This window comes from Nelumbo nucifera, chromosome 3 (assembly GCF_055504915.1).
Source record: "Nelumbo nucifera cultivar China Antique chromosome 3, China Antique-T2T, whole genome shotgun sequence".
Taxonomy (NCBI): Eukaryota; Viridiplantae; Streptophyta; class Magnoliopsida; order Proteales; family Nelumbonaceae; genus Nelumbo; species Nelumbo nucifera.
Genome location: NC_142651.1, coordinates 96,704,455 through 96,732,442, shown reverse-complemented (window position 1 = coordinate 96,732,442; position 27,988 = coordinate 96,704,455). Strand labels below are relative to the sequence as shown.

Genomic DNA, 27,988 nt, shown 5'->3' with positions numbered 1-27,988 from the left:
ATTTAACTTCGATTGGAGCGGTTTCGAAGATGATACAACTACAATAGCTTGAGAGGATTCCAAATAAAAAAAAAAAAAACCACCATTTTTCAGTAGATCCTTTCATTTTCTCTAATTTTGGAGAGGAAATATTATTCATTTTCAACTTTAGTAGCAAGTTAGCAACGGACGAAGTCGGCGAAGTGCTAGAATTCTGAGGCAACGTCGACGACTAAGTTGCCACAGTAACTGAGACTGAGGTCAGAGCAGAAACTCTCGACTTTGCCTCGTTACTTGATCCATTGGTCTCTTTTGAATCTACCTTCTGTGATGCGTTTATTGTAATTTCTTGGTTTGACGGGCACTGTGGTTGTCTTTTCAATCCATACAGATGCCACATCTGACCTCGTCAGAGAAGAAGATTTTAGTACTCAAACCGAGGTTACTTATTGCGTAAATCCGTTACTCGGAAATCCTTTTCTGTCTGGTCGAGAGGAAGAATTGCGGACAAATCTCTACACTATGCATTAATGGCTTTTCAGGGGTTTGGCAAGAACTCTGGCCCTTCTGTTCCTCCTAAAGCACAGACACCTTTTGGGACTTTACCTCGTTCTCCCTCTCCAACAATCTCTCCCCACAACTCAACCCTTGCCCAACAATCTCGAGGGTAATATTCCGCCTTATTTGTATCTCTTTTATTTCTTAAGTTGTATCTTTTTTAATACCTCCCGGATTGATTTTTTCACCCGTGCATTTGTCTGTCTAAATCTGTCATGGTTGTTACCAGTGCGAGGATTTGCTCAAGAAGTTATACTACTTTTTTCTTTTTCTTTCTTTGTAATGTCTTAAAGAATTTGGGAACTAGACGCACCCTAAATCTGCAGCCAAGTGTCCACATTAAGGCTCTTCAATTTGTTTCAAGATGTTGCAATCGATAATGTACAACTAAGTAATTTTCCTTAGTTTAGACTTTCTTGTATTTATTTTAGCAGTTTGGCTATGGGCAACCCGCAGAAGCAACACAATTCATATCAGTGTATTAGTTTGAAGAATCGCTATAATGGATTGAGTTAGACTGTAGTAAAGCATATCGGGAAACCCTAATTTATAGGGTGTTACGCCTGCTCCAGTTCTTATAAAGCTTTGCACTTTACTTGGTCCAGGTCGTTGCTAGTTCTCTTAGGTTTTTGCTCAGAATCATATTGCAGTAGATGCTTCATCCGTCAAGTTATTAAACGTGAAGATGCTGAAGAGGACATCACCCCTATAATTAGGGTTAGGGGTGAGGGTGAATAAAGTGTCAGATGGGTGCTGGCCTGTCGGGAGTGCAATGTGATCCTTGTACTATTAAAATTGAAGAGGAAACGTTTTAGGGCCAATGGTGCTTTACTTATGGTCCTAGGATCATCTGGATTAGGTGGGCTGTTTAGAGGAGCAAATGGGAAAATTGCTGGTCTACTCAGGTTCAGGTTCAATTTGGGAGGGGTCTCTATAAGGGATTATATGCTTTCATCACCACAGATTTTACAGCTTGATTCCTTGCCTTAGAAGACCTCTTGGCAGAGGTTGGAATGAATGCTAATGCACTCAGATGGCCATTGGGCAGTGGGCACTGAGATATAATATTAGAAAGGCATGATATTTTGTAGAGAAACGACTTGCCACATGACAATTTCCTGTCTGTTTGTGGTGGGAATTTGGTCCTGGTTCTTTTCTCTCTCTGGGTGTAGGTAGCTTCTTCCATCAGATTTGGGAACTCTTTTCAAATCCTCATTCACTCTACCAAGGCAAAGTGGCATGATTATGTAGAGAAGTAAAAGAGGGGTGCTTGGAACAATTTGGAAAGAGAGAAGTGAAATAATTTTTAATGGTAAGACTCGGTTTAGGTGTGCAATAATTTAAGGCATCACAATGAAGGTGGTATGGAAGAAGATATGTAGTGAAGAAAAAAGGGAGATGAGGACTTAGGGGGCTGTTTCTAGCTTAAGCTGGAGGAAGCTTGGCATCTTTGTATATGATCCATTTTGTATTCTTTTTTCATAATCAATAAGATCACAGTTACCAATAAAAAAGTATTCCATTGTACTTTTTTTTTGTGGAAATATAACTATTACTTTGATCAAAAGAAGGGGAGGGATGCACATGAGAAGATGCACAAAAGCAAAGGCCTTGAGAACAAAAAAAGAGCAAGGCCAACTTTAAGTACTTGGCATTGTATTATCCCTTCCCAACCTAGAATTTTCAATGTCATCTCCCACCTGATTCAATTTTCTGGGATCCATTTGAAGTTGCAATTGATAGAGGAGACTAAAGGTTAGCCCAGTGCATGAGGCTCCTGCCAATGCAATCTCAGACCACCAATCACTGGGAAGTCTTTAGGGGACAGCAAACAAATCTTGACTAGTGGGTTTGGTTTGTTTGGTCAGAGCTCAAATATGTCACATCTCTGTGGACTCAGATTAGTAGTTTTATGGATTTGAAACATTGCCATTGAGGAAGATAATCTAATAATAGATTTGGGTGAGGATCTCCATGGAGGTTAAGTCACCAACTTTGATAGGTGAAGTCTTTGATTTCTAGATCGATTGCTTGTTCATTTGCGCTCAAGAACCATCAATTCCTTAGATAGTCTGTTAACTAGAGGAGGGGTTATGAACAATGATTTCATTGCTTGACTTTCCCTTGTTTTCATTTGTACAAGGGAGCCCACTGGGGCTTGGGCTGCCCCTATTAGCTTTACAATTCCAGGGTGTTATATGTTGTATATGGACACACCTTTGATTACTTAGTAGACTTAATGTTACTGATAAAAATTTTAAAATCTAAAATATCACATGCGCATATTTGTATTCATATGAATGCTAAACCAAAAAGTTTCTCTTAGATGTACTTTGCATTCATATAGTGTTGATGATATGCATCTCAGTAAATCCCATATGGTGATTCTCTTGTCCAGATCCACTATATCTCCTCCTCAATGGAATAGTCGGCCAGAACCACTTGTCAATGGCTCAAACTCACAAACTTTTCCAAGACCATATGCAAGTAAGCCATATGTTGGTCCAGGTACTGGAAGCAATGTTCCAGCCAAGCCTGCCAACTTTCAATACCCAAAAGGAACTGGATTGCCCCCTTTTCTGTCAGCTGATGAAGATTTCTTGGGAAACTCAAGCCAGAATGTCTCTAAAAGGTAAATCTACATGATAATTTATCTACTTTATTGATTGTGTTTAAACTCTTTGCTGTTTTTCTTTTTGATGGATGTCCAAGCCATAAATTTCAATTCGTAATATATTATAGGATGTATTAACAAACATAGTAATGAGATATAACTAGCAATTAGCCATTTATATTACAGTAAGGCAGTTGCCTTGTGAATTTTGTCACCTAGTTGCTTGGTTGGGTGCCTTTCTTACACAAGCATGGCATTCAGGTGAGGCACCTAGCCAAGGGCTCCTAGTATATGCCTTGACAACTATGGTTAGTTCCTGCTGTCATCTTAAATGCCCTTGTTCAAGGAACAGACTACATCATTTATAGAGGCCAATCTTGTGCCAAAGTCATCTATTTGTGATCACTGGGTGGTTGGGGGGATGAATTATTTTGAGAAGGAGATCATATTTCAAAGCCAGTCATTGAAGAGGCACTGATAGAAAACACAATAGTAAGGTGGTGCATTAGGTAAAATCTTTGAGGATCTTTGATCCATTCTCAATAGGTGATTTATTCATTGATTGGCAGACAGTGGCATCTTCTTCATTGGCTAGAATATTCATATATTTCTCCTTGGACTATAACAGCACCTGGCCACATTTAATTAAACTTTGATGGCTGTTGTTTGGGCAATCCTGGGCCATCTGGCATAGGCAGAGTCTTCAGGAATTGCCAAGCGAATACCGTGGCTATTTTTTTCCGGTCTCATGGGTTATGGTATTAGTAAGGGCGGGACTATAGGTAGTATTAAAGGGCTGCTGCTAGCATACTTGCACATGTATAATATATCATTATTTTCACATATTAATAAAACCTCTCATTACCAATAAAAAAATCATTCCATCAAGAGGGGGAGATGGCAAGATCATTTGAGAGGGAGATTATATACCAAAGGAATGCCAGGAGCATTTTGTAATTCTTTGACAACCTAATTTTAATGGATTTTAACACTCAATGCTTGTAAAAGAATAAGGAAATCTATGATATGGGAAAGACATGGTGCCAGAAAAGCTTTGACCAATCAAAGCCACCCCCATGAATTTTGATTAGTACCACACCTGATTGGTCACCTCTTTTATGATACCAGTTGATTGGCTGTAAGCTTTTCTGATGTTACATCTTTCTGGTATCATAATCGAACCCAAAAGAATAATATTCTTTCCCAGGACATTTGAGTCTCGTCGCCCTATTTATTTCTTTTTGTCTCAGTGAACCTCATATAATAAATGTGCAGGCCTGTTTTATCTCCTTCCAGCTGGGATAATCAATCAAGATCTCCAGTAACCTACACTGATTCACAGATTCATCAAGGTCCATCCCTGGTTCCAACTTATGTAGATGCTCATGATGTTGGAACACAGTTGCGGACCAAGGTTTCCAACAGTCAAGTTCCAACCAGAACCAGATCTCCTCCTGGTCCATATGGGAATGAAATCTTCCGAGCAAACCCTCATCCAGATTCTACTGGAAGGTAAAGTTTTCCAAATACTGATACTTGTCATTATTATTAGGTAAATACTGGGTGAAGTGAATGTTGCCACAATGGCTACATCCCACATTTCCTGTAATAACTTGCATGGTGTCTCTTGCCCTGCCATACAGTTCCCACCTGGATAATTAATCTGTATGTTGTGGCAAGGTCTATGTTGCCTAAGTGCTCCCCCGCCTTATTATTAAGGTTTGTTTGGTTCAGATAGGAATTGGAATCAGCTGGAATGGGATTTCATTCCCAAGGGAGGGGGAGGGAATGGCCATTCCACTAGGATTGGGAATGGGATTCAGATTCCACCCAAGCAAACAGTTGGAATTGATAACCCATTCTGATTCTGATTCCAGACCTGTATTCCTACGAACCAAATGGGGCCTAAGATCTCCTAGTTACTTATGCAGTTAAGATCGTCTTGTAATTTTCTTTTCCAGGCCTACTAATTCCCAAACTCACCAGAAGTCCTCTGTTGCTCGTAATATTAATGTTGAAGGTGCGGGAACCAAGTCCACCTCCTTTCTAATTCCCAAAAGGATGAGGTCACCTCCTTTACCTCCTACTGATGAGAATTCTATGGGAAGTTTATACTCCACCCAAGATGATAATGAACGGTAAGACATCATGCCACTCAGGCTGTGCTTGGTACGAGTGCAACTGCAAATATGTTCAATGCATATGCAAACATGTTCAGTACATGAAAATGCAAACTTGGTTTGGTTTTGCATTGATAAATTTTGTACTGGTTTTTACATTGAACAACTTAGAGTGAAAATGTTTGCTGCCATTTTGAATGCAAAAGTGTCAGAAAAACAAATTTACTTTCATTTTCAGTACAAAATATATTCTTACCAAATGTCTGCAAAACTGAACCAGAGTGCAAATTCACTTTAGTTCAGCATTTGCACCCATACAAAATGCAGCTTCAGTTTGACATTTATTCTCTATAGGTTTCTTTCCAAAACTTCCCTTTTGTTCTATTTTTACACCATGTATATTGCAGAGAAGCGCAAGCAAAGGCAAGGCGTTTGGCTCGATTCAGTAATGATCTAAGGCAAACTGAGCAAAGCATGCATGATCTAACAAAGCACAAATTGTCAATGTATGGACAAGATGAATCTCTGGTGGGGAGGCGGGAGTTTGTTGCAGAGCACCCAGTTGAAGCAGGGGGTGATTTTCCTAATGGCAGCACTTCTGATTTTGAAGGCTTAGAATCATCCCATGTCATAATTGGGTTATGTCCTGATATGTGTCCAGGTATGATTTTGAGCATCAAAATATGGATCTGTTTCTAGGTATTCCTAAAAGAAAAGATTTTGATCCCTAGGATCAATTGGATTGTGTTTAGATATTTTGGGTCTGTGGAATTGGTTCCTTCTCATTTGTTAAGGTAGCCATGAATTTTGCTTTGTTTTTCAGAATCTGAAAGGGAGGAACGTGAGAGGAAGGGGGATCTCGACAAGTATGAACGCCTGGATGGAGATAGAAATCAAACTAGCAAATTCCTTGCTGTTAAGAAGGTTTAACATGATCCCTTCCAGAACTGTTGTCATCCTTTATTACTCGTAATCGAGAGCATAATAAAAGTGTTTTTCCTTTTATGCAGTATAATAGGACAGCTGAGAGGGAAGCAGATTTGATAAGACCTATGCCAGTTTTGCAGAAGACGGTTGATTATCTTCTGGCATTGCTAGATCAACATTATGATGATCGATTTCTGGGCATGTATAACTTTTTGTGGGACAGGATGAGGGCAATTCGAATGGACCTGAGGATGCAACATATTTTTAACAGAGGCGCTATAACCATGCTGGAGCAAATGGTCTCTCCACTACTAGATGTCCTTTAGTTCTCTTGTGTTGTATATGCATAGGCTATTCTTTCTCATGTTAGAAAACTTCTCCTGAAGAATATATGTAATATCCCGATGCATATTGAGTTTTGGACTTGTGATAAAGAACTTTTTCTTCTCAATAGCTATAACTACATGCAATGTTAAGAGGAATCCTTGTATAAGGGAGGTAAAGAGGCTGTCCTTACTGAGTGGTCCAATTGCAAAATGGGCTGGATCCTGCCAACTAGTAAGTCCCACTTAGGAAGTCTCTTTTGCCAAAACACAACAGATTGGATGGCCTAGCAAGTTGATCTTGTACAATCTTTAGACAGTGGGAAAAAACCTTGGAACATACCAGGAGAAGAGGTTCATGGATAGGACAATTGCAATCATGTTGTCAGCTCAAACTTTATACTCAAGTGGGACCCGAGAAGAATATTCATTTCCATTGCATGCATGTCACATGTACAAATGTTGGGACTGGGGACTCAAAATCTTCCTTTTTTAGGGCCATTTCGGTTTTGAAAAAATGAATTAATGAGTTTCTCTCCATCAGTTTTACTACTTTTTTTACCCTCCTTCCAGAAAATTGAAAGTTCACAAGTGCCATTTGCTTTTACATTTTACGTATTGCATTTGAAATATGCATTAATTGGCTGGTATATGCCTTGTCATACAGATTGTCTAAATAGTCTTCTTGCTTTATTTTGCCAGATAAGACTCCATATCATAGCCATGCATGAATTGTGTGAATACACAAAGGGAGAAGGCTTCTCAGAGGGATTTGATGCACACCTAAACATTGAGCAGATGAACAAAACATCAGTTGAATTGTTCCAAATGTATGATGATCACAGGAAGAAGGGAATTAATATACCAACAGAGAAAGAGTTTCGAGGATATTATGCACTTCTTAAGCTGGACAAGCATCCTGGATACAAAGTAAGTTGTATGTGGTGGTGACCAACCTTGTTAGCTAATTTAATTTGAAGTAACCTATGAACATAAATGGCTTGTCTAGGTTGAACCTGCAGAGTTCTCACTTGATCTTTCAAAAATGACTCCAGAGATAAGACAAACCCAAGAAGTTCTTTTTGCCCGTGAAGTAGCAAGGTATTTGAAGTTTTGAATCTCTTCTATTTGTTAGTTTCAGCTTGTTTCTATCAAGCATATTCTGATAATGGAAATGATTTTCCTTTCCAGAGCCTGTAGAACTAGTAATTTTATTGCCTTCTTTCGGCTTGCAAGGAAAGCAACTTATCTTCAAGCATGTCTGATGCATGCCCACTTTGCGAAGGTATCTGTTACTCATATTATTATTGAAACTGGATTCAGTCAGTGCAAGGTCTGTTCCAACAACCTTTATAGCCTTGCATTGGGAACATCTCCCCATGAAATAAAACACAGAAGTACGGAGATGTTCCCAATGCAAGGCTGTAAAGGCTGTTCGAACGGGTCTTGCACTGACTGAAGCCGATCTCATTTTTATTAGTTTTAATCTCATCCCACATATTTGTGCCTTCAGTGCAATGCATCAAGTGTATATTTTTATGGGTGCATGTTGGGTATCAGTCTTGTAGAATTTACACAGTATTGGGCCAAGGTCCTTTGCCCAAGTTGCAGCCCTAATCTTTGGCCTTATGAGCCCAGATTCACCTTCATTCTTTTCTGCTGCCAGTTTTGTGCTTATCCAGAAAATGTTATTCTTTTCTTTTTATTGATGATTATAACCTTATTAATAGAAAATAAATATGTCAAAGAGGAACAAACAAAATTCTATTATAGTTATTCAGAATGCTGTTCAAGGAGTAAGCATTTGGATTCTGGATTTTTTTTTTTTTTTTTTTTTTGTTTTGTGCTGGTTGATTACCATTTTTTACATGTAAGGTTGGTTTCCTCTTGGGTTCCTTTCTATAAGTTGTTGGCTTGACTTATGTTTTTTCTTCCTTAACCTCTTTCCCTATTGTGTTACCTGGCATCCTTCTTGTTAACTTGTATTCTTTCTTTTTCCTTCTTGTTATTCAATATTTCTGTTACTAATAAAAGAAAAAGGAAAAAAGAATTGTTATGTCATCTACTAGTAAGAGTTGAACATACTCACAAATGTGAGTCTGTCCTTCAAATCTGATATAAAACTGATAAAAGAAATAGGAAAAGGTGAGAGAGAAAGAAAGGTTACAGCAGAATAGAAGAAGAAGATGGAGAAGAAGAGAAAGAAGAAGAGAGTTCGATGGTTCTCTTTCTCCCTTAACTAATCTTCATAGTTTTCAAGGTGCCAAGGCGAGGCTAGGCGACAGGGGGGGTGCCTGATTTTTTTAAGTAAAAACATGTATCTTATGGTAGTTCCCTAGGTTCCATAATCATATTTCCTTAATAAATATCCATAATTTTCATAAGAAAAGTATAAACTTTATGTTAAAGTTTAGAAAATCAACATATTCCAACATATTCATGAGAAGAAAAAGAAAGAAAAGAAAATTAAAAAAATATAGGGGCTGAACCCCTATTTCTGCTATAGGAAAAGAAGAAGAAGAAGAAGAAGAAGAAGAAGAAGAAGAAGAATAAATTAGTATATAAACACACAAAATTAGTTAAGAAAATGTGTTGATTGGACACCATTTTATGTTCTTCCTTGCTTATTGGTTCATGTTTTGAAGTGTTTGAGGGTTCAATACAACATTTAGCAATGTTCGTGTTGATTAAACCCTAACTAATGAGAAAATAATAAAAGAAATTAGTATATAAACACAAAATGAATATTTTAGTTTAAAAATGTCTATTTTATAATTATAACCGGAAAAAATTAAGAATATAAAAGTTTTTTATAACACACTATAGAAAACTACTTGGCGATTAGGCGAGGCGAGCCTCCAAGGGCGCCTTGTCGCCTAGGCGTCGTCTTGACAACTATGCTATAATCATGCGGATTACAAGTCTGCCCTTTAAGTGGGCGGCCAACAAAGCAATAACTTAAAAGAACTTAAAAAGAGGTTAATAGGCCCATTAAGAAAAGACCTATTAACACATAAACCAGATATAACATTACTTAAACATAAAAGAAATATTAGGGCCCATTCGGCCCAATCTCTCTACACTCCCCCTCAAGTTGAGCTTAGATGTTAATCATGCCCAGCTTGCTTATATAGTGTGTTAGCTTTCCTTTTGGAACACCTTTGGTCAAAACGTAAGCCAATTGCTCTTCTGAAGCAATAAATGGCAAGTAGACTTCCCTTGAAGCAACTTTTTCCCTTATGAAATGTCTATCAACCTCTATGTGCTTAATTCTGTCATGCTAAACAAGATTATGTGCAATGTTGATAACTGCCTGGTCGTTACAGTAGAACATCATTGGCTTTTCATAGTCAATACCCAACTCTCCCAAAAGTGATATCAACTACAATAATTTTGACACTCCATGTGCCATTGCCCTATACTCTGCTTCAGCTAAGGATTTGACAACTACAAATTGTTTCTTATTTTTCCATGAGATAATGTTCCTTGCCACCAAGGCACAATATCTTGAGGTGGATCTTCTATCATCAATAAATCTGGCCCAATCAACATCAGTGTATGCCTCTAGCTTCATGTGTCCATGCTTGGCAAACAAAATACTTCCCTGGAGTGCCTTTCAAGTAGTACAAAATTCTTTCTATAACTGCTAAATGTGTATATCTGGGAGAATGCATAAATTGACTAACACTTACTTCATAGGAAATATCTGGCTGAGTCATACAGAGATATAACAACTTCTCGAGCAGTCTCTGGAACACTCCCCTATCAGTTAACAATTCACCATCAATAGCAGAAAGCTTATGGTTTAGATCTATAGGGGTAGAAGCCGGTTTAGCACCAAGTTTACTAGTCTCTGCAAGGAGATCAAGAACATACTTGCATTGAGAAATGAAGATACCATCCTTAGATCTAGCAACTTCAATTCCCAAGAAGTATCTTAGATCTTCCAAACCTTTTATCTCAAATTCAGTGTTAAGAAATCTTTTGAGCTTAATCACTTCCCGAGTGTCATTACCCGTAACCACAATGCCATTAACATAAACAATCAGAAAAGCCACCAAAGAGTTATTTCTCTTCACAAACAAAGTATGGTCAGATTGAGTCTGTGTATAACCAAAAGAAATAAGGGCAGCTCTGAATCTCTCAAACTAGGCTCTAGGGGACTATTTGAGACCATAGAGAGATTTCTTCAATTTACATACCTTCCCTTGCATTTCCTTTCCATACACCCCTTGAGGTAAAGACATATAGACCTCTTCATGTAGGTCTCCATTCAAGAAGGCATTTTTAACATCAAACCGGTGAAGGGGCCAATCAAAAGTAGTAGCTAGAGACAACAAAGCTCGAATTGAAGTCATTTTAGCCACAGGAACAAAAGTCTCAAGGTAATCAATATCATACATCTGAGTGTAACCCTTAGCAACCAATCGAGCCTTAAATCTCTCAATAGTGCCATCAAAATGATATTTGATAATGAATACCCATTTACAACCCACTGGATCCTTCCCTTCAGGCAAGTCCACAATATCCCAGGTATGGTTCTTATGCAAAGTATCTAGCTCAGTCATCATAGCATCCCTCCATTCAGGTTTGGACAATGTTTCTGGTATAGACTTGAGAATCACGTGGGTAGAAACATAGGCAAGAAAAGAATAATAGGTAGGGGATAGAAAGCTGTAGGAAAAATGTTTAGAGATATAATGTGCTGTACACTTCCACTTGCCTTTGTGAAGGGCAATAGGAAGGTCAAGGTTTGGGAAGGTAGTAGGTGGGTCAGAGGAAGGCTGACTTGTTACCTCAGTAGTGATGGGAGGTGCAAGAGGCTTTGATGAAGGAGTGAAAACAACTTGCCCATGCATGAATCTTTGTCTTTGGTACCACCTTTAGAGAACAGGATGTGAGAAAAATATAGGAGAATGAGATGGGGGAGGGGGAGTATGAACATGTGTGGTAGATATAGTGGAAAGAGAGGCAACAGAAGAAGATGACTCAACAGAAGACTCAAAAGGAACTGGAAGAGGAATAGCTAGAGACATAGCAAATGGTTCCTTAGAATGCTCCCCCTCAGGAGGAATACCAAAGAAAGGAATAGACTTAGCAAAAGTGACATCCCTAAAGACAAAGCGGGTGCCACGAACCGGATCAAACAACAATGTCCTTTTTGTGTGGAGGCATATCCTAGAAAAATGCACTTATGTGACTTAGGCTCAAATTTGTGTCTCTGATGATTATGAACATGGACATAGCAGGTGCACCCAAAAACTTGGAGAGGAAGAAAAAAGAGATCCTCATCTGGAAAGAGAAGGCTAAACATGGTCTTGAAACCCAAAACCCGGGAAGGCATACAATTAATAAAAAAAGTGGCAGTAAGGACCATCGTTCAAAGTATCGACACGTATCGGCCGATACGTATCGTTCTGGGACCCCTTCGATACGCCCCTACAGTGGGTGTATCGGAGATCTGACCGGTTCAGGGGGTAGAGAAGACCTAAACCGGCCCCCCTGAACCGGTTGCGAAAAAAATAAAAAAAGCCTGAAACACTATCTATTCGCCCGATACGTCCGATACCGACGTATCGGGCGTATCGATATTTTGAACCTTGGTAAGGACAACATCCCCCCAAAATTTAATAGGAACATGAGATGCAAAACGAAGGCATCTAGCAACCTCAACCACATGGCGATTCTTCCTTTTTGCTACTCCATTTTGTTGTGGGGTGTAGGAACAAGAACTTTGATGAATAACCCTAAAGGTCTCAAAGTAGGATGAGAAGTTCTTCTCAAAATATTCCTTAGCATTATCAGATCGGAATATTTTGATCTAGGTGTTAAATTGGGTAAGGATAAGTTTATGAAATTTTTGCACAATAGTTGGTACTTCATCCCGAGATCTCATGAGATAAATCTAGGTATAGCAAGAATAATCATCAATAAAGTGAATAAAATATTTGTAACCCCCAATAGTAGGCAAATGATATGGTCCCCACACATCAGAGTGCACAATATGAAACGGAGAGTTAGATCTTTTATTGCTTACTGAATAAGAATGTCTACAATGCTTCGCAAGTTCATAAGACTCACAATGAAGACTCGATAAAGACACTTCCTTAAACATATCGGGAAACAAATGACTCAAAGCAGAAAAAGGTAAATGACCAAACCATAGATGACATAACATGACTCTTATCATTAAACTGACAAAATAGACTCCAAAGCAACTCCATTAGGTGGTCCAAGACTCCTATCGGGTGTGCCTAATAAGTATATTCCATTCTCCTTATGGCCACTCCCAATCGTTCTCTGGGATTTTAGGTCTTGAAAAACACAATGGGTAGGAAAAAAGGTTATGATACAGTTCATGGATTTAGTCAAGCTACTAACAGATAAAATGTTGGTATTAAGCTTGGGAACATGAAGAACCGAGGATAAAATAAGGGTGTTAGAGGCCTTGGTATCTCCTTCGCTAGAGATGGGAGCAAAAGACCCATAAGCAAGGGATATCTTCTCTCTACTAGAGAGGAGCTGATATGAACAAAAGAGATTAGATAAACTAGTCATATGGTCTGATGCACCAAAATCAATAATCCAAGGGATTTTATGATTACCTGAAATCGTAGCATGATTTGTAGCATGCGTACCTGAGTGAGCAAATACGGATGATGAGGTGTTGCCTGAAGGGTTGGATGGTTAAATAGTGGTCTCCAAGTGATTAAGTAACCTCCCGTACCTTTCAAACTCTTCCTTTACTGCTGCTAGTTGCTCCATAGCTGATCTTTCTTCACTTGTTTCCACCCTTAGGCATTGTGGCAACATTAGCATTCTTAGGCTTCCCAATAGGGGTGAGCAAAAAAAAAAACCGAAAATCGAACCGACCAAAGAAACTGAACCAAAAAATCAGTTAACCGAACCGGTCGGTTCGGTGTTTTTAAAAAACCGAAGGTACCGGTTTGGTTTCTGTTAACCAATATAAAAAACATGCGGTTAACCGAACTGACCGGTATACATATATTCTATATATTTTACATTTATTTATGTATATTTTATATATATATTTATATATTATAAATTAATATATATGCATTATATATAAATATATATTTTTAATATATGATATATTATTTATTAATTAAAATATAATATTTTATATTTATAATTTTTATTATATATTTATAATATATATTATAAAAATTGAATAACTGAAAAACCGACGAACCGAACCGGTCAACCGGTTAACCAATCGGTTTCGGTTCAGTTTTGGTTACTAGTTTTCCAAAAACCGGTAGTACTAGTTCGGTCTTAAAAAAAGCCCCATGGTTAACCGAACCGTGAGCACCCCTACTTCCCAGTCTAATCATTCTTCTTAAAGTTGTTCTGAAACCTATCCAGGAGAAGATTTGGATGAAGTTACCAACAAGTGTCCTTACTATGCTTCGACTTCTTGCAGTTAGATGTGTATAACGGGCTGTGCCGGTTCGGCACGACATGGCCTGCGGGCCGTCCTGGGCTGTGCCGCCCTCCCCAAGGATAATTTGGGGGGTTGGCCAGGTACGACCCATGGCCCAAGCTCGTGCCATGCCATGTTGTGGCACGGGCTTGGGCCGGGCTGGCTATAGGCCGTGCTGGGCTAGGCCATTTGGGCCTTGGGCGTGGGCCAAACCAGGCCAAACTGGTTTTTTTTTGACATTTTTGATTTTTTTTTTATTTCTTTGCTAAGTAAAACTAGAATATTTAACTTTCCCTTGGGAACTATTTGAAAAAATAAGAAATCTAACAAAGAAATGAAAAAATACTTAACCAAATCAGAAGTCAAAGAAACAAAGACTCAAAGTGAATAACAATTTCGAAGAAAAATAGTAATTTTATTTCGTTTAAATTTGAGTGATACAAAGCATACAATGGTTGGATGAGTGAAATATGAAAATTGGATAATGGAATAAATTAATAAAATATAAAAAATACAATATAGTTACAAAATTGAAAATAAGAAATTATGTTAATAAAAATATCAAATAAATTAAATAAAATAAAAACAAAATTTACAATAATTTGAAAAAATGCTATACAACTTTTGAGTATACAAAAAATATTGACTTCATCATTTTCTCCTATTGTTCTTGACTCTGATCATCTACTTCAGGTGAAACATCAGGTGTAATGTCATGTTCTCCTTTGTCTTGTAATATATTTTTAGCTTTCAGCCAATCTTTAAAGCAGATGCACATCTCTAGACTTTCATCATTTATACAACTTCTCTTGTCGTCCAACACCCTAGTACATGCACTAAAACAAGACTCCGGTGAAACTGTATACACCGGAGGGGTTAGTAGATCAAAATTATTTGTTCCTTTCGAGGTGAAGAAAGAATTACCTATAATAGAAAAATTTGCTTGTAAATAAAAATTAAGTTTAGTAAATGAACTTGTTGCTAAGGCAGTGGATTTCTGCCTCATACTTATTAAATAAACAAGTTTTTATCATCCATTATTGGACTCAAAAGTGGAAGATGTAGCTGTACAAGTTGTAGAATTTTTATTATTTCTTGTTACTTAGATTCATATAAACTATACATTTCAAATAATAAACTATTAATTTCTTCTTTTTTATCTCCAATTTCAATATTCATATTTTCACAATATGTTTCAAGTAAAATATCTAAACCATCTTTCCTATTCCTAAGATCTAATATTGTAGCTAAGCAATAAAGAGGAGAAATGTTCTCCCAATTTTTTTTTTAAATTTATTTTCCATTATTTCAATAATACTTTTAAATTATGGATTCTTTCTATATTTTGCAAAACAATCACTAATCATTATCAATTGATAAGCTAAATTACAACTAGTTGGATAATAAATACCCAATAATTCATTAGTTGCATCATAAAAATGTTTTAAAAAATCTATTATACAAATTGCCATTTCCCAGTATTACTCGAGTATAATATTAGTTGGCATTTTTGCATTATAGAAATCACTAAGAATTTGTTTGTGAGATACAATTTTCTAACATAGCATAGGTAGAATTCCATCTATGTTTGACATCTAATATAAAATATTTATATTTTAAACCATAATTTTGACATTAATATTTAAATTCTTGTTTTCTTGCTTCAGAACTTTTAATATATATATGTGTATATATATATATATATATATATACAATATCTAATTTTAGAAGTATGAGTAGAAATAATATTTAAAGCATCCTGAATACATAAATTTAAGATGTGACATGCACATTTGATATGAAATAATTTACCATTTAAACATGGTTTTAATTGAGATTTTAAAAATTTTATTGCCGAATGATCATTATTAGCATTATCAAAACTAATAGAAAATAATTTGTTGTCAAATTCATAAGCATGTAATGCATTTAAAATACTTGCAACAATAGCTGGGCTAGTATGTGGCTATTCAAGCCTTGAAATTCTTTTATTTAAAAGCTAATTTTCTTCAATAAAATGACTGGTAGCACAAATATAACTTATATTAAATTTAGAAGTCTAATATCAGAAGTAATTGCAACTTTATAATTAAGATTTGATAACATATAAATTAAATTTTGTTTATATGAATAAAAAAATTTTAAAGCATATGATTTATTAGTATTCCTAGAACTTTTTTAAATTGTGGGTTCACAGAATTACATAACCATTTTTCAAGTTTAGTATCTTCAGTTAACAAAAATGGTTATTCAGCATGTACAATGTATTTTGCTAATTATTGCATCATTTTTTCTTAAGAATATTTAAAAGTACCAAACTCCCTGCCCAATTGTCTGCTTGTGTTGTTTCTCTCCTTTTTTTTCTTCTAGGTGAGCAAACGTCTACCCAAATGGCCAGTACCACCTTGCTACAATAGCTGAAGTCTTTCCTACATTTTTGGCAAACAGTTCTTTTTCCCTTTCCTCTATTTCAAATATTTTCCAAACCAGGCTACTCAACTTAGTGACCTTTTTCTTTCCCCTAGTATCAGTACTAGGGGTGGAAGCTCCGTCAATATCAATCGAATCCATATCGGTGCTAATACTACCATGCTGCAACTGAATATCGTTAACATTGAACATATTGGGGAATTGGTTTCTGAAGGAGCTAACCATTTTTTTAAATTCTAAAAAAAAATAATTTAATTGCACTTACCCGCATTGCCGGTTCAGAATCCCAACTTGATTTCAATGGTTGAAGCTTTTCAACTCCAAGAGTCCAAGCCTCCCAAATTGTTAACTTGAGATACTTGAGCTGTTGAGCAAGCCTTATTCTTGTTGAAACTTCAATAAAGTTGAGAATTGGAGAATCAGAGACTGTATGAGAGATTGAGACTTGAGAGAGTATGAGAACTAGAGAAGAGATTAAGAGAATTGTTGAATTGGTGTGATGAGAATTGTGGAGGATATAGTTATTTATAGGAATTGAAAATAATTCAATTGTCCAAAATGCCTTAAAAACTAGCCGTTTTTTAGTTGTTGGGAGCGTTTGTTTTGGTCATTGTAAAGTTATTTATCACTTTACCCAAAATGCCCCCCAAACTAGCTATTATATAGTTGTTGGGGGGCATTTGTGTCATTTTCTCTCCCCCCAAAACCAAAATACATAAATACCCCCTATATAACTGTTTATAGCTGTTGGGGGTTATTTTTGTAAAAAAACCCCCAAAAAACTGAAACTAGCCGTTGGGGCAGGGGGGGGGAGCGCGGCCCACTACGGGCCTGCGGGCTGTGCTAGCACATGGGTTATGGGCGGCACGGCATGCATAGTCGTGCTGTGTTGTGCCGACCCATGGACTTGGAACCCTAGGCCTAGCATGGCCCGTACCATCGTGCTGGGCCTAGCACGACCTGTGTGCCGGTATGGCCTGATTTACACCTCTACTTGTACTATTCACATATTACTTCTTCTTAGTCGGCCCCTTTGGCTTTATTTCAGCATGCACAAAGTGTTTTGTAGATGGTCCCTGTAACTGTACTTGCCGCCTACTCTCTTCACTACTTACCATGGCATATTCTTGAGCCAAAGTGACCTCATCTTTGGCTAGGATGTTTTTTCTAGTATTGTTGAAGTCAGGGTTGAGTCATGTGAGAAATTCAAACACCTTGTTTTGTTTCGCCAGTTTTCTAAATGTTACCTTCATAGCATTGATCCCAAAGAAATCTGGAGCTTGCCATCCCAAGGATTTTAGGCCAATCAGTTTGATAACAAGCCAATATAAGATCCTTGCCAAGGTCCTCTCCTTGAGGCTAAAAAGGGTCCTCCCAGCAATTATCTCTCAGTCTCAAGGGGCTTTCATCCAAGAAAGGAAAATCTCCGATCAAATCCTAATAGCTAGTGAATGTGTGGAGGAGGATTTCAGGAAGATTGGAAAGAAAGGCATTGTGTGTAAATTAGATTTATAGAAAGCCTATGACTTTGTGGATTGGGAGTTCTTGTTGGAGGCTCTTAGGAATTGTGGATTTGGAGCAAGATGGTGTAGGTGGATGAAAGGCTGTCTACAGTCTTGTCATTTCTCAGTACTAGTCAATGGAGTAGTAAAGGACTTCTTTAATGCTAAAAGAGGAGTTAGACAAGGAGATCCCCTTTCCCTTCCTCTTCGCGATCCTAACAAAAGTGCTTAGCAGACTGATTTCGAAGGCGGATGCAACATGTATTTTAAAGGGTTGGAGAGTAGGAAGGGAGAGTGTTGTAGTTACTCATCTTCAATTTGTGGATGACGTCATCATTTTTTGTGAAAATGGAGATGAGTTAGCAGCAAGGAACCTTAGGTTGGTGGTTAACCTTTTTGAAAAAGTGACAAATTTGAAAGTGAACCTCAATGAGAGTGTGATAGCTGAGATTAACCTAAACCAAGAAGAGATCAATATTTGGGCAGAGGAATTAGGTTGCCTGTGGAGTGAGTGGCCTTTGAAATATCTAGGACTCCCTCTAGGTGCAAACCCAAAAAACTTAGGTTTTTGGGAACCGGTAATGGAGAGGTTTGAAAAGAAGTTGGCAGCATGGGAGAGAAATTATGTCTCATTGGGGGGAAGGATTACTCTTAACAGAGCCACCTTAACAAATCTCCCAGTTTACTTTCTCTCAGTGTTTAGTATGCCTCAAGCTATTGGGAAGAAATTAGAGAAGATAATGAGGGATTTTCTGTGGGAACCTGATGAGAAGAAGAGAGATCATCTAGTTAGATGGGAAGTAGTGACTAGAAGGAAGGATTTGGGAGGGTTGGGCATTGGAAGACTTAAGGAGAGGAAAGAAGCTCTCTTGGGCAAGTGGTTATGGAGATTCCCAGGTGAGACAGATAGGCTTTGGCACAAAGTTGTAACCATTATACATGGGCTCTCAAAGAATGGATGGGATGCTGGAGTTTCCAGCAGGGCATCGAGCTATTCACCATGGAAGGCAATTCACAGACTTCTCCCTTCATTTCTTAGTCATATCAGATTTGGTCTTAATTCAGGTAACAAAATCAAATTCTGGGAAGATATTTGGGTGGGGAGTCTTTTTTAAAAACCCTCTTTCCCTCGAATTGTGCTCTTTCATCCCTCAAAGGTAGACTGATTGCTGATTTTCTTGCCCCCTCCCCACCCTTGTTTGGTCCGACTTGGAACCTGGGACTTCGCGGAAATGTCAGGGACTCAGAACTTGATTCTTTGTCTTCTCTACTTCAGGTGCTTGATGGGGTGTGACTTGACACTTCTAAACAAGACACTGGACTTTGGTCTCCCCATCCTTCAGGTGTTTTTAGTTGTGCCTCTTTTTTCAAGTCTTTGTCTTCTCCTGCCCAACCCGGGGAACCCTTTCCTTTACAATAAGTTTGGTGTCGACCTGTCCCTCACAAAGTGGGTGCTTTTTGTTGGGAAGTATATCATAGTGCAATTAACAGTAGTGATCTGTTGCAGAGGAAAAGACCTGGTTGGTGCCTTTCACCAAATTGGTGCTATTTATGTAAGTCAAATGGTGAGAATGCTTTTCATATTCTTGTTTCTTGTCCTCTTGCTAGTAGCATTTGGGATTAGTTCTTTTACCTATTTGGATGCAGGTGGGACACCCTGATGAGCTTAGAAAGATTGTTTGTGCCATCTACTTTTAGATGGCCAAAGCGAAGAGGGAGAATGATGTGGAGATGCACAAGGGCAGCAGTACAATGGGTACTATGGGAGGAAAGAAATCGGAGATTGTTTGAAGATAAGGAAAGATGCAAGGCAGAAATGATTGAAAGTATTATGATGAAGGTGATCTCATAGGTGAAAATACTGAACTTATTTTCAAATTTTACAGTGGATGATATGATTAGGAATTGGAGGCTAGTTGCTTGCTCTTCCTTGGCAAAAAAGAAGATCCTGAAGGAGTGGGTGCCCCTTGAACCAGGCTTTGTCAAATTGAACTTTGATGGCAGCAGTTTCGGAAACCTAGGAAGATCTAGAATCGAAGGGGTTATAAGAAATGAAAGAGGAAATGTGCTGGGGCTGTATTTGGGTCCCATTGGAATTGGAAATTCCATTACAGCTGAACTGAAGGCAATGGTATATGGGATACAAAAAGCTAAGGAGATGGGGGTGGAAAGGTTGGTTGTGGAAGGGGATTCAAAAGTTATCATCAGTTGGCTAAAACAACATGACAGTACACCCTGGATATTCAGAAATGACATCAAGAAGATTAAAAGTCTATCCAAGGACATGCCGCTTTCAATTCAGTGGACCCATAGAGCAGCAAATGGACTTGCAGACTAGCTAGCCAAACAAGGGGTGAATAGGGATCGATGTTTCTGGGCTCAACTGTAAAACTGAAAAGTAAATTTACTAGTGGATGCATTGTAGTGGGGTAGCCGAGGCTACTCATAAACTATGCCCCTTGTAATTTCTTTACATTAATGAAACTTCTTTTTACTGATAAAAAAACATGTCTCTGCATCTTTAGTACTCTCCCTCACAACTGTCTCCATAACATCAATTTCCTGCCATAGTGATTTCAACATGGAGTAGTAAACATCTAACTCTTCTCCCCCTATCTCAGATTATTCAAATCACTCTTCAACTATAGGCTCTTGCAACATTTAACTTATGTGAATAAGTTTCTGTAACACTGTCCCAAATCTCCTTGGCTGAGGTCATCCAAAGGTAATGCTGACTTATATAGGTCTCTGCATAGAGTTGACCAACCACCCAATTGCTATGTAGTTCTCTTGCATCCATTTCTCATATGCAGGGTCTGTCTCTGTAGGTTTCACCTTACTACCTGTGAGATACCCTAGTTTATCTCTACTGCAAACATAAATCTGTATGGATTGTGCCTAGGCTAGATAATTGGTTCCATCTAGTTTAATTGTGGCCACACCAGTAAAAAAGGAATCTATTGGACGAACCCCGGATACCGACATTTGTTTCATTTCACTTCCAGATTTCTCATTGATCAAACGAAAATAAAAAAACCAGTTTTTCAGTCTTTATGGACCTAACTGAGGTCAGTACAATACATGGAGATTAAAAAACTAGGGTTTCACTACACCTGGCTATTGGGGAGGAAGAGAGAAGAAGCAACTGCTCCTACCAGAGCTTCCCAACCTCCTTCAAATCTCAAGCGCACACTTCTAGGGATCAAAATACACCTCCCAAGCCCTTAGTGTCACATCCAATCTAGTGATTTAAAAGGCGCGCCTAGGCGCACAAGTGAGGCACATTTTGGGGTATGTGCCTCGCCCAGGTCCTAGGCGCACCCCTTTCAAAAGGCGCGTGCTTGGTGTGCCTAGGCGTGCACCTAATGCGCCTTGCGCCAGGCGTGCGCCTTATTAAAATATCTTCTTAAAAGGCAATGAAAGTTATAAAATCATTATTTTTTATGTGAGAAATAAGAATTTCAGATCCTAACATAGACTTGTTCGGGCTTGCCTCGAGGGGCGTGGTACAAAGGTGACTCATAGAATCAAGAATGCAATATGTTTTACATCACATTAACTACTTGAAGCAATGCAATTAAGGAAAAAAAGAGATTGTGGGTTTTACATGCTTGAAAATGCTTTATATGTTTGCTTTTATTTTTAAATTTTCATTTGAATACACTTTACATGTTATGTTTATGTATTTTAATTTTAGATAATAGGTTTTTTAAATCATTTATTTAAAAATTTAAGTTTATATTTTTTATTAACATTATGTTTAATATTTTTTGAATTTTTTGCATTTTAAAAAAAATTGGCATTTTTTTTTGAATTTTATGACTTTTTTTTTTTGATTTTTTAGCTTTTTTTTTTTGGTAATTTTGTGCCTCGCCTCAGGTACAAATTGGCCCTTGCGCTTTTTTTGTGCCTTGCACTTTTAAAACACTGACCCAGTCCTTCTTAACTTGTAATTTGAAATCTCTATAGTCGGCTAGGGTTTTGGGCAGAAAAAATACAGCTTCAATTCTTGGCAATTTTCAGCTAGATTCTAACTCTCCAAACCCTCTACCAACTAGGCAAATAGTCCTCTAACTGATCAGCAACTTACCTCTCCATACACTTCTAATCGAAGGGTGTATGGAAAAAAAAAGAAAAAGAAAAGTGGATGAAGAACTGCTCTGATACCAAGATGTGAGTCTGTCCTTCAAATCTGATATAAAACTGATAAAAGAAATAAGAAAAAATGAGAGAGAAAGAAAGGTTATAGCAGAATGGAAGAAGAAGAGAGTTCGATGGTTCTCTCTCTCTCTCTCTCTCTATTTCCCTTCACTAATCTTTTATTAAATTTAATTGTGCTAATTACAAGTCTTCCCTTTAAGTGGGCAGCCAGCAAAGCAGTAACTTAAAATTACTTAAAAAGAGGTTAACAGGCCCATTAACACATAAAACAGATATAACATTACTTAAACATAAAAGAAATATTAAGGCCCATTTGGCCCAGTCTCTCTACACTCACCCATGCATCTTTCCGAGAAATTGGTTTTCTTGGTTCACCGATATTTTTATTGCACAGTTCCTGATGCATTTTATCTTTATCATATTATTTTTGTATCAATGTATGGCGGCTATCATACATTAGTTGTCCAAAGAAAACCTATTTGAGAGGTCTTGTAATCTCTGAAACCAACCCACAACTAATGTTGAGATGCCACAGTTGCATAGCCTACAGATTTTGATCTGGTCTTACCATCAATTTTGGCTCTTGCATAGGACAGGGGGATATATCTTTTAGTGTTATACTACCTTTGAAGAATGTGCATGTTGGACTATAGGTGATCTTGTTACACTTTTTGTGGTAAACATATTATTAAGCTGGTTATAGTCAGTGATTCAAAAGGTGCGCCTAGGCACACAGGCGCTAGGTGCCTTGCCTAGGCCCTTGGCACAGTCCTTTCAAAAGGCGCATGCCTGGTGTGCCTGATGCGCCTTGTGCCTCAGCCCAGGCGTGCGCCTTTTGAAAATTTGCTGCTTTTTTTGCCTTTTTTGAACATAATGGCTGGGATGGGGGCTCTGCCCCCGGACCCCCGTGCTGTGCCCCTTGAGACAAGCCTAATCAAGTCCACGTTAGGTCTTAAATTCTTAGCTTTCACACAAAATAATGATTTTATAGTTTTACTTGCTTTTTAAGAAGACATTTTATTAGGACAAATGAATGAACAACATTACCAAATTGGGGGGTTCTCGGAGCTTCGGTGAGCGAGCGAACGAGAACCCCCAATTTGGTAATGTTGTTCATTCATTCATCCTAATAAAATGTTTTATTAAAAAGCAAGTAAAACTATAAAATCATTATTTTTTGTGTGAAAACTAGGAATTTAAGACCTAACGTGGACTTGTTTAGGCTTGCCTTGAGGGGCGTGGCACAAAGGCGGCTCGTAGAATCAGGAATGTAATATGTTTTACATTACATTAGCTACGTGAAGTAATGCAATTGAGTGAAAAAAAGAGATTAGAGGTTTTAAATGCTTGAAAATGTCTTATATGTTTGATTTTATTTTTAAATTCTCATTTGTATATGCTTTACATAATTACATCTTATGTTTATGTATTTTAATTTTAGATAATAGGTTTTTTAAAACATTATTTTAAAATTTAAGTTTATATTTTTTTATTAATATTATGTTTAGTATTTTTTTATTTTTTTGAATTTTTTGGCATTTTTTTTGATTTTTCTTACATTTTTTTTTTGATTTTTTTTTTTTATAATTTTGCGCCTTGCTTCAAAAAGGCGCGCACCTTGCTTTGCGCCTTGCACTTTTAAGACACTGGTTATAGTATTAAAGTGAGCTTCAATAATTTGCATGCTGGGTCACATGTCATTTTGTTATTTAGATTTATTGGTTAAGTGTCTTTTGGAACTGGTTACAGTATTAAAGTAAGCTTGAATATAATCTATACTTTTGGAGCTACTGTTTCAGTTTTTGGAAGCTCTTTTATATGGACCATATAAGCTTTATGCAGTAATGAAGGTGTCCCTCATAATTGATGGAAGTTAAATGTGGCCTAATGATGGCTTGCTCTTTTAACCAGTTACGAACCCAGGCACTTGCTTCTCTACACAGTGGTCTCCAGACTAACCAGGGACTCCCTGTTGCCCATGTTACGAAGTGGCTGGGGATGGAGGTATGTTTTGTTGGTCTAATTTGGATATATTGCATATTTTCTTACACGGGCAACTTCATATCCCTTGCATTTTTTTGATGGACCAGGAAGAAGACATGGAAAACCTTCTACAATATCATGGGTTCTTGATAAAGGAATTTGAAGAGCCATATATGGTCAAGGAAGGTCTATTTCTCAATGCTGACAAGGATTATCCAACCAAGCGTTCAAGACTTGTTCACCAGAAAAAATCTCAGAGGATTATTGGTGATGTTGTCCCATCTGATAATTTAATATGTCGGCCTGTTCAAGAAGCCAAACAGATTATCTTGGATGACGGAGACAAATTTGAGCCTGAAACTTTACGATCTGTTAAAAGAAAAGCTCCGGTTGATGTTGTTGAAGAAGAAATTTCCAAATTTGAACCTATTTCTAGTCCTAGAAATAGCTCAAAGGTAGAGCCAATGTTTGATGCATCATTGTCTAGTCATGATAATGAAGATGATCACCACATAGTAGATGTGCATTTTAGGCCTCGGAATGCCCCTTTGGTTCATCATTCTCCAGAATCTCCTCCATCTAAGGTTGGAAAGGTGGACAAACCGGATTTAGGTGCCATATTTCCTGACTTTTTGGATAGAAATCTGCATTCTGAGGGGAAAGGAATGCCACTACAGAGCATGCCAGGAAAGTCCCCACATGTTGAAGAAGGATCCATGGGGTTTCAATCTGGTCCTCTGCTAGAGGATTCAATATCCGAGAGAGTAATAGTTGAAGACTTAGAAAATGAAGTAGTAATGGCTATTCCTCAGGAAGTAGAAAGTGAAGAAGCTAAAGCAATTCAGCAGGAAGATGAAGCTTTCAGAGCAAAACTTAAGTTGATCCTAAGGTGTGTAGACTGTCCAACTTGTTTGGTTGTAAATTGTGATGTATTTTTAACTGCATACCATTAATTCCTTGTACGTTTTGATCAGAATATGGAAGCGCTGTTCATTGAGGAGGAGGGAGGTACGTAAACAACGAGAGTTGGCAGCAACTGCTGCATTAAATGCACTCTCAATGGGTCCACCAATTCAACAAAAGAAAACAGTACGTCTTCATATATTCCTCCTATATTGTTCAAGTAGTTTTTTTATTGTTTCTCATTGATGATTGGAAAACTCTGTGAGTTGATCTCAGATGCCAATTCAAGGATTTCCATTCTTTTTTCCCTTTCTCTTTTCTTCTTCAAAGACCTACTGGGACAAAAAGGGAACCTGACTTGACTAGGTTTAATGGGTGGCTTGTGGAGTCATAGACTTGATCTCTTACCCACCATTACTGTTTTTTTGATCAATAACAATAATCGGCTGTATCTTTTTTATTTTTTTTTTCGTGGAGCTACACATTACACAATTGGGGGGGGGGGGGAGGAGCCCATCCCTCATCCCCTTAACCATCAAAGCCCATTGGCATTTGGCAGCGAGATTTGATCCCAGGTCTCTGCTACAACGAGTTAGAGATCCTACCAACTGAGCCACCATCAGTTGGTCCTCTTTCCCATTACTGTTGTTTAACTTAGTTGGACTAGCAACCCAAACAAGTCACCAAAGTTCTCCATATAGATGGGATCATGGGAATATGATAACCGGCATATCTCAATTTAACTCAGATTTAATGCCAACTATTTGGTGTTGGCTCTCTTGTGGATGGTCACTAAAACTATAATTCTCGTTTTGCATTTTTTTTTGAATATTTTCATGCAGTTGTGCTCCATCTTAGATGTTTTTTTTTGAACTTTTGATGTTTTTTTTGAGTTTTCTGTTCCTTTCCTTTGTTCTCATTTGTTTTTTTTTTTCCACTTTGTTGAAGCAACCAAGATTTGTTGGTGAGCTTAACATCGATAACATAGCGAGGGAGAGACATGAAAAGCACAGGAGATTTTGGTCAAGGGTGAATGTTTCTGAAGTGGTTGAGAGGACATTGAGTGAAAGAAATCCGGATGCAAAGTGCCTTTGCTGGAAGCTTATTTTCTGTTCGCAGATGAATGACACAAGGAGGGAAGGTTTACAGCAGAGAAGCCCTGTTGACGATTTAACTGGCCAGTGGTTACTCTCAAAACTAATGGGTGTTAGAAAGGATGATAATGATGGCGATGAAGAACTGTTGGTTTCCTCCCCTGGGCTGTCAATATGGAAGAAGTGGGTTACCAGGGCATCTGGTTCCCCTCCAACCTGTACTTTATCTGTTATCAGAGATATAGGAGTTGATGAGTTGGATGTTGAGATAGCTGGTGGAAGTGCTGTTCTTTTTCTGGTATTAGAAAGCATTCCGTGGAAGCTCCAAAAAGATCAACTCCATAACCTTCTAAAATCCTTACCTTATGGCTCCTGCTTACCACTGCTGATTGTAAGTGGCTCATTTTCTGAAGATGTTCCTGATCCTTCATCGACAATAGTTAATGGACTTGGCCTTCATGAATTAGATAAAACAAGGATAAAAAGCTTCTCGATTGTTTTCCTTGCTGGAAATCGGCCATTGAAACACTTTGATGGGGTCTACAGTGATGAACAGCTAAGGGAGGGACTTCAATGGCTGGCTAGACATTCTCCACAGCATCCGGTTCTTCAGTGTGTAAAGACACGTGAACTGGTTATGAGTCATTTGAATAGTTTGTTGGAGGTACTTGACAAGATGAGTATCTCTGAGGTAGGTCCCAACCATTGTATCTCAGTCTTCAACAGAGCATTGGATCAATCAGAAGAGGAGATTGTTGCCACAGCCGATATGAATCCTGTTTGTTGGCCCTGTCCTGAGATTGATGTGCTAAAGGATTCTTCTGATGAGCACAGAGTTATAAGTTGGTTTTTACCAAGAAGAGGATGGAACTCAGATGCGAGCATTAAGCTTATTGTAGATGCATTTGAAGGTTGCAGACTTCCATCCTTTCCTGATGATTTATCCTGGTTGAATCAAGGTTCAAACATGGCCACAGAGATACAAAACCACAAATCTGAACTTGAAAAATGCTTGATCAAATATCTCACCCAGTCAAGTAAGATGATGGGGTGGGCTCTGGCAGAAAGAGAGGCCTGTGTAATGCTCCAAAAAGGTGCTCGACTTGAGCTTCTTGATTCAAGTTACTGTATAGTTCCAAGGTGGGTGGTGATATTCCGACGAATTTTTAATTGGCAGTTGATGAATTTAAGCAGTGGGGACTCCTCGGTAGCCTATGTTTTGAAGAACCAAAAGAAGTGCTATATGAAGGCAAGCAATGTAACTGATCGCTTGGAACATGATCTAAGAAAGTTTGACATGGATGTAGTGTCTCCTGATGATCCTCATAACTCGAGTTTTGTTCAGGATAAAACCCAACCTTATACTTTGACACAACCGTCTCTTGATGAAATGGTTGAAATTGGCTGCAATTCAGTCACTTCTGGAAGGGAGGAGCAGGTTCGGTCTGAGTACATTGCACCTCTAGCAGAGATGGCAAATCACAGAACTGCGTCTCTGGAGGCTACTGCTGCCAATGATTTAGTAGAAGGCGGTGAGAACCCTAGACAGGATAATTTGAGTACTTATTTATCTTGTGAGTCCAACAATACTATCTGTAAATTAATCATAGCTACACAAGAGAGGAAAGAGGCTGACAGGTTGAGCAAGTTGTTGGAGCAGTGTAATATATTACAGAACGAGATAGATGAAAAGCTCTCTATATATTTCTCCTAGTCCAAGTACATCAAAATTTTGTTTGTTGTAATTATTCCTTGTACAATGAGAACAAGTTTATGGGTTAGGTTTAGGTGGAGTGCATATGCTAGGAATTGCAAGTTGCAATTGCTGATACCCAGTTGTGCGGCTTGTGCTATTGCATGAGTTGTATTGTACGTTCATTATGATGATGCTTGCTTGCCAACTTTATCCATTTCTGACTACTTAGTGATGTTTACATTCTCAAACATTTG

At 38.0% G+C, this 27,988-nt stretch overlaps 1 protein-coding gene across 5 annotated transcripts; it reads left to right on the top strand.

Moving 5' to 3' along the window:
* On the top strand, positions 1-27,946 carry SAC3B (SAC3/GANP/Nin1/mts3/eIF-3 p25 family). Of its 5 annotated transcripts, XM_088902222.1 has the most exons (15): positions 1-239; positions 371-646; positions 2,936-3,169; positions 4,427-4,663; positions 5,172-5,289; positions 5,679-5,932; positions 6,095-6,195; positions 6,282-6,497; positions 7,224-7,451; positions 7,531-7,622; positions 7,713-7,806; positions 23,970-24,062; positions 24,149-24,930; positions 25,016-25,130; positions 25,893-27,946. In XM_088902222.1, exons 4-15 carry the CDS (start codon positions 4,531-4,533, stop codon positions 27,750-27,752), a joined length of 4,086 nt encoding a protein of 1,361 aa, XP_088758348.1. In that variant the 5' UTR covers positions 1-239; positions 371-646; positions 2,936-3,169; positions 4,427-4,530; the 3' UTR covers positions 27,753-27,946. The 5 variants fall into 5 exon arrangements, with proteins under 5 accessions (XP_088758348.1, XP_010242535.1, XP_010242537.1 ...); XM_010244233.3 differs by having other exon boundaries at positions 18-646; positions 5,113-5,289; XM_010244235.3 differs by lacking the exon at positions 1-239 and having other exon boundaries at positions 377-646; positions 4,448-4,663; positions 5,113-5,289.
* The last annotated feature ends 42 nt before the right edge of the window (positions 27,947-27,988 follow it).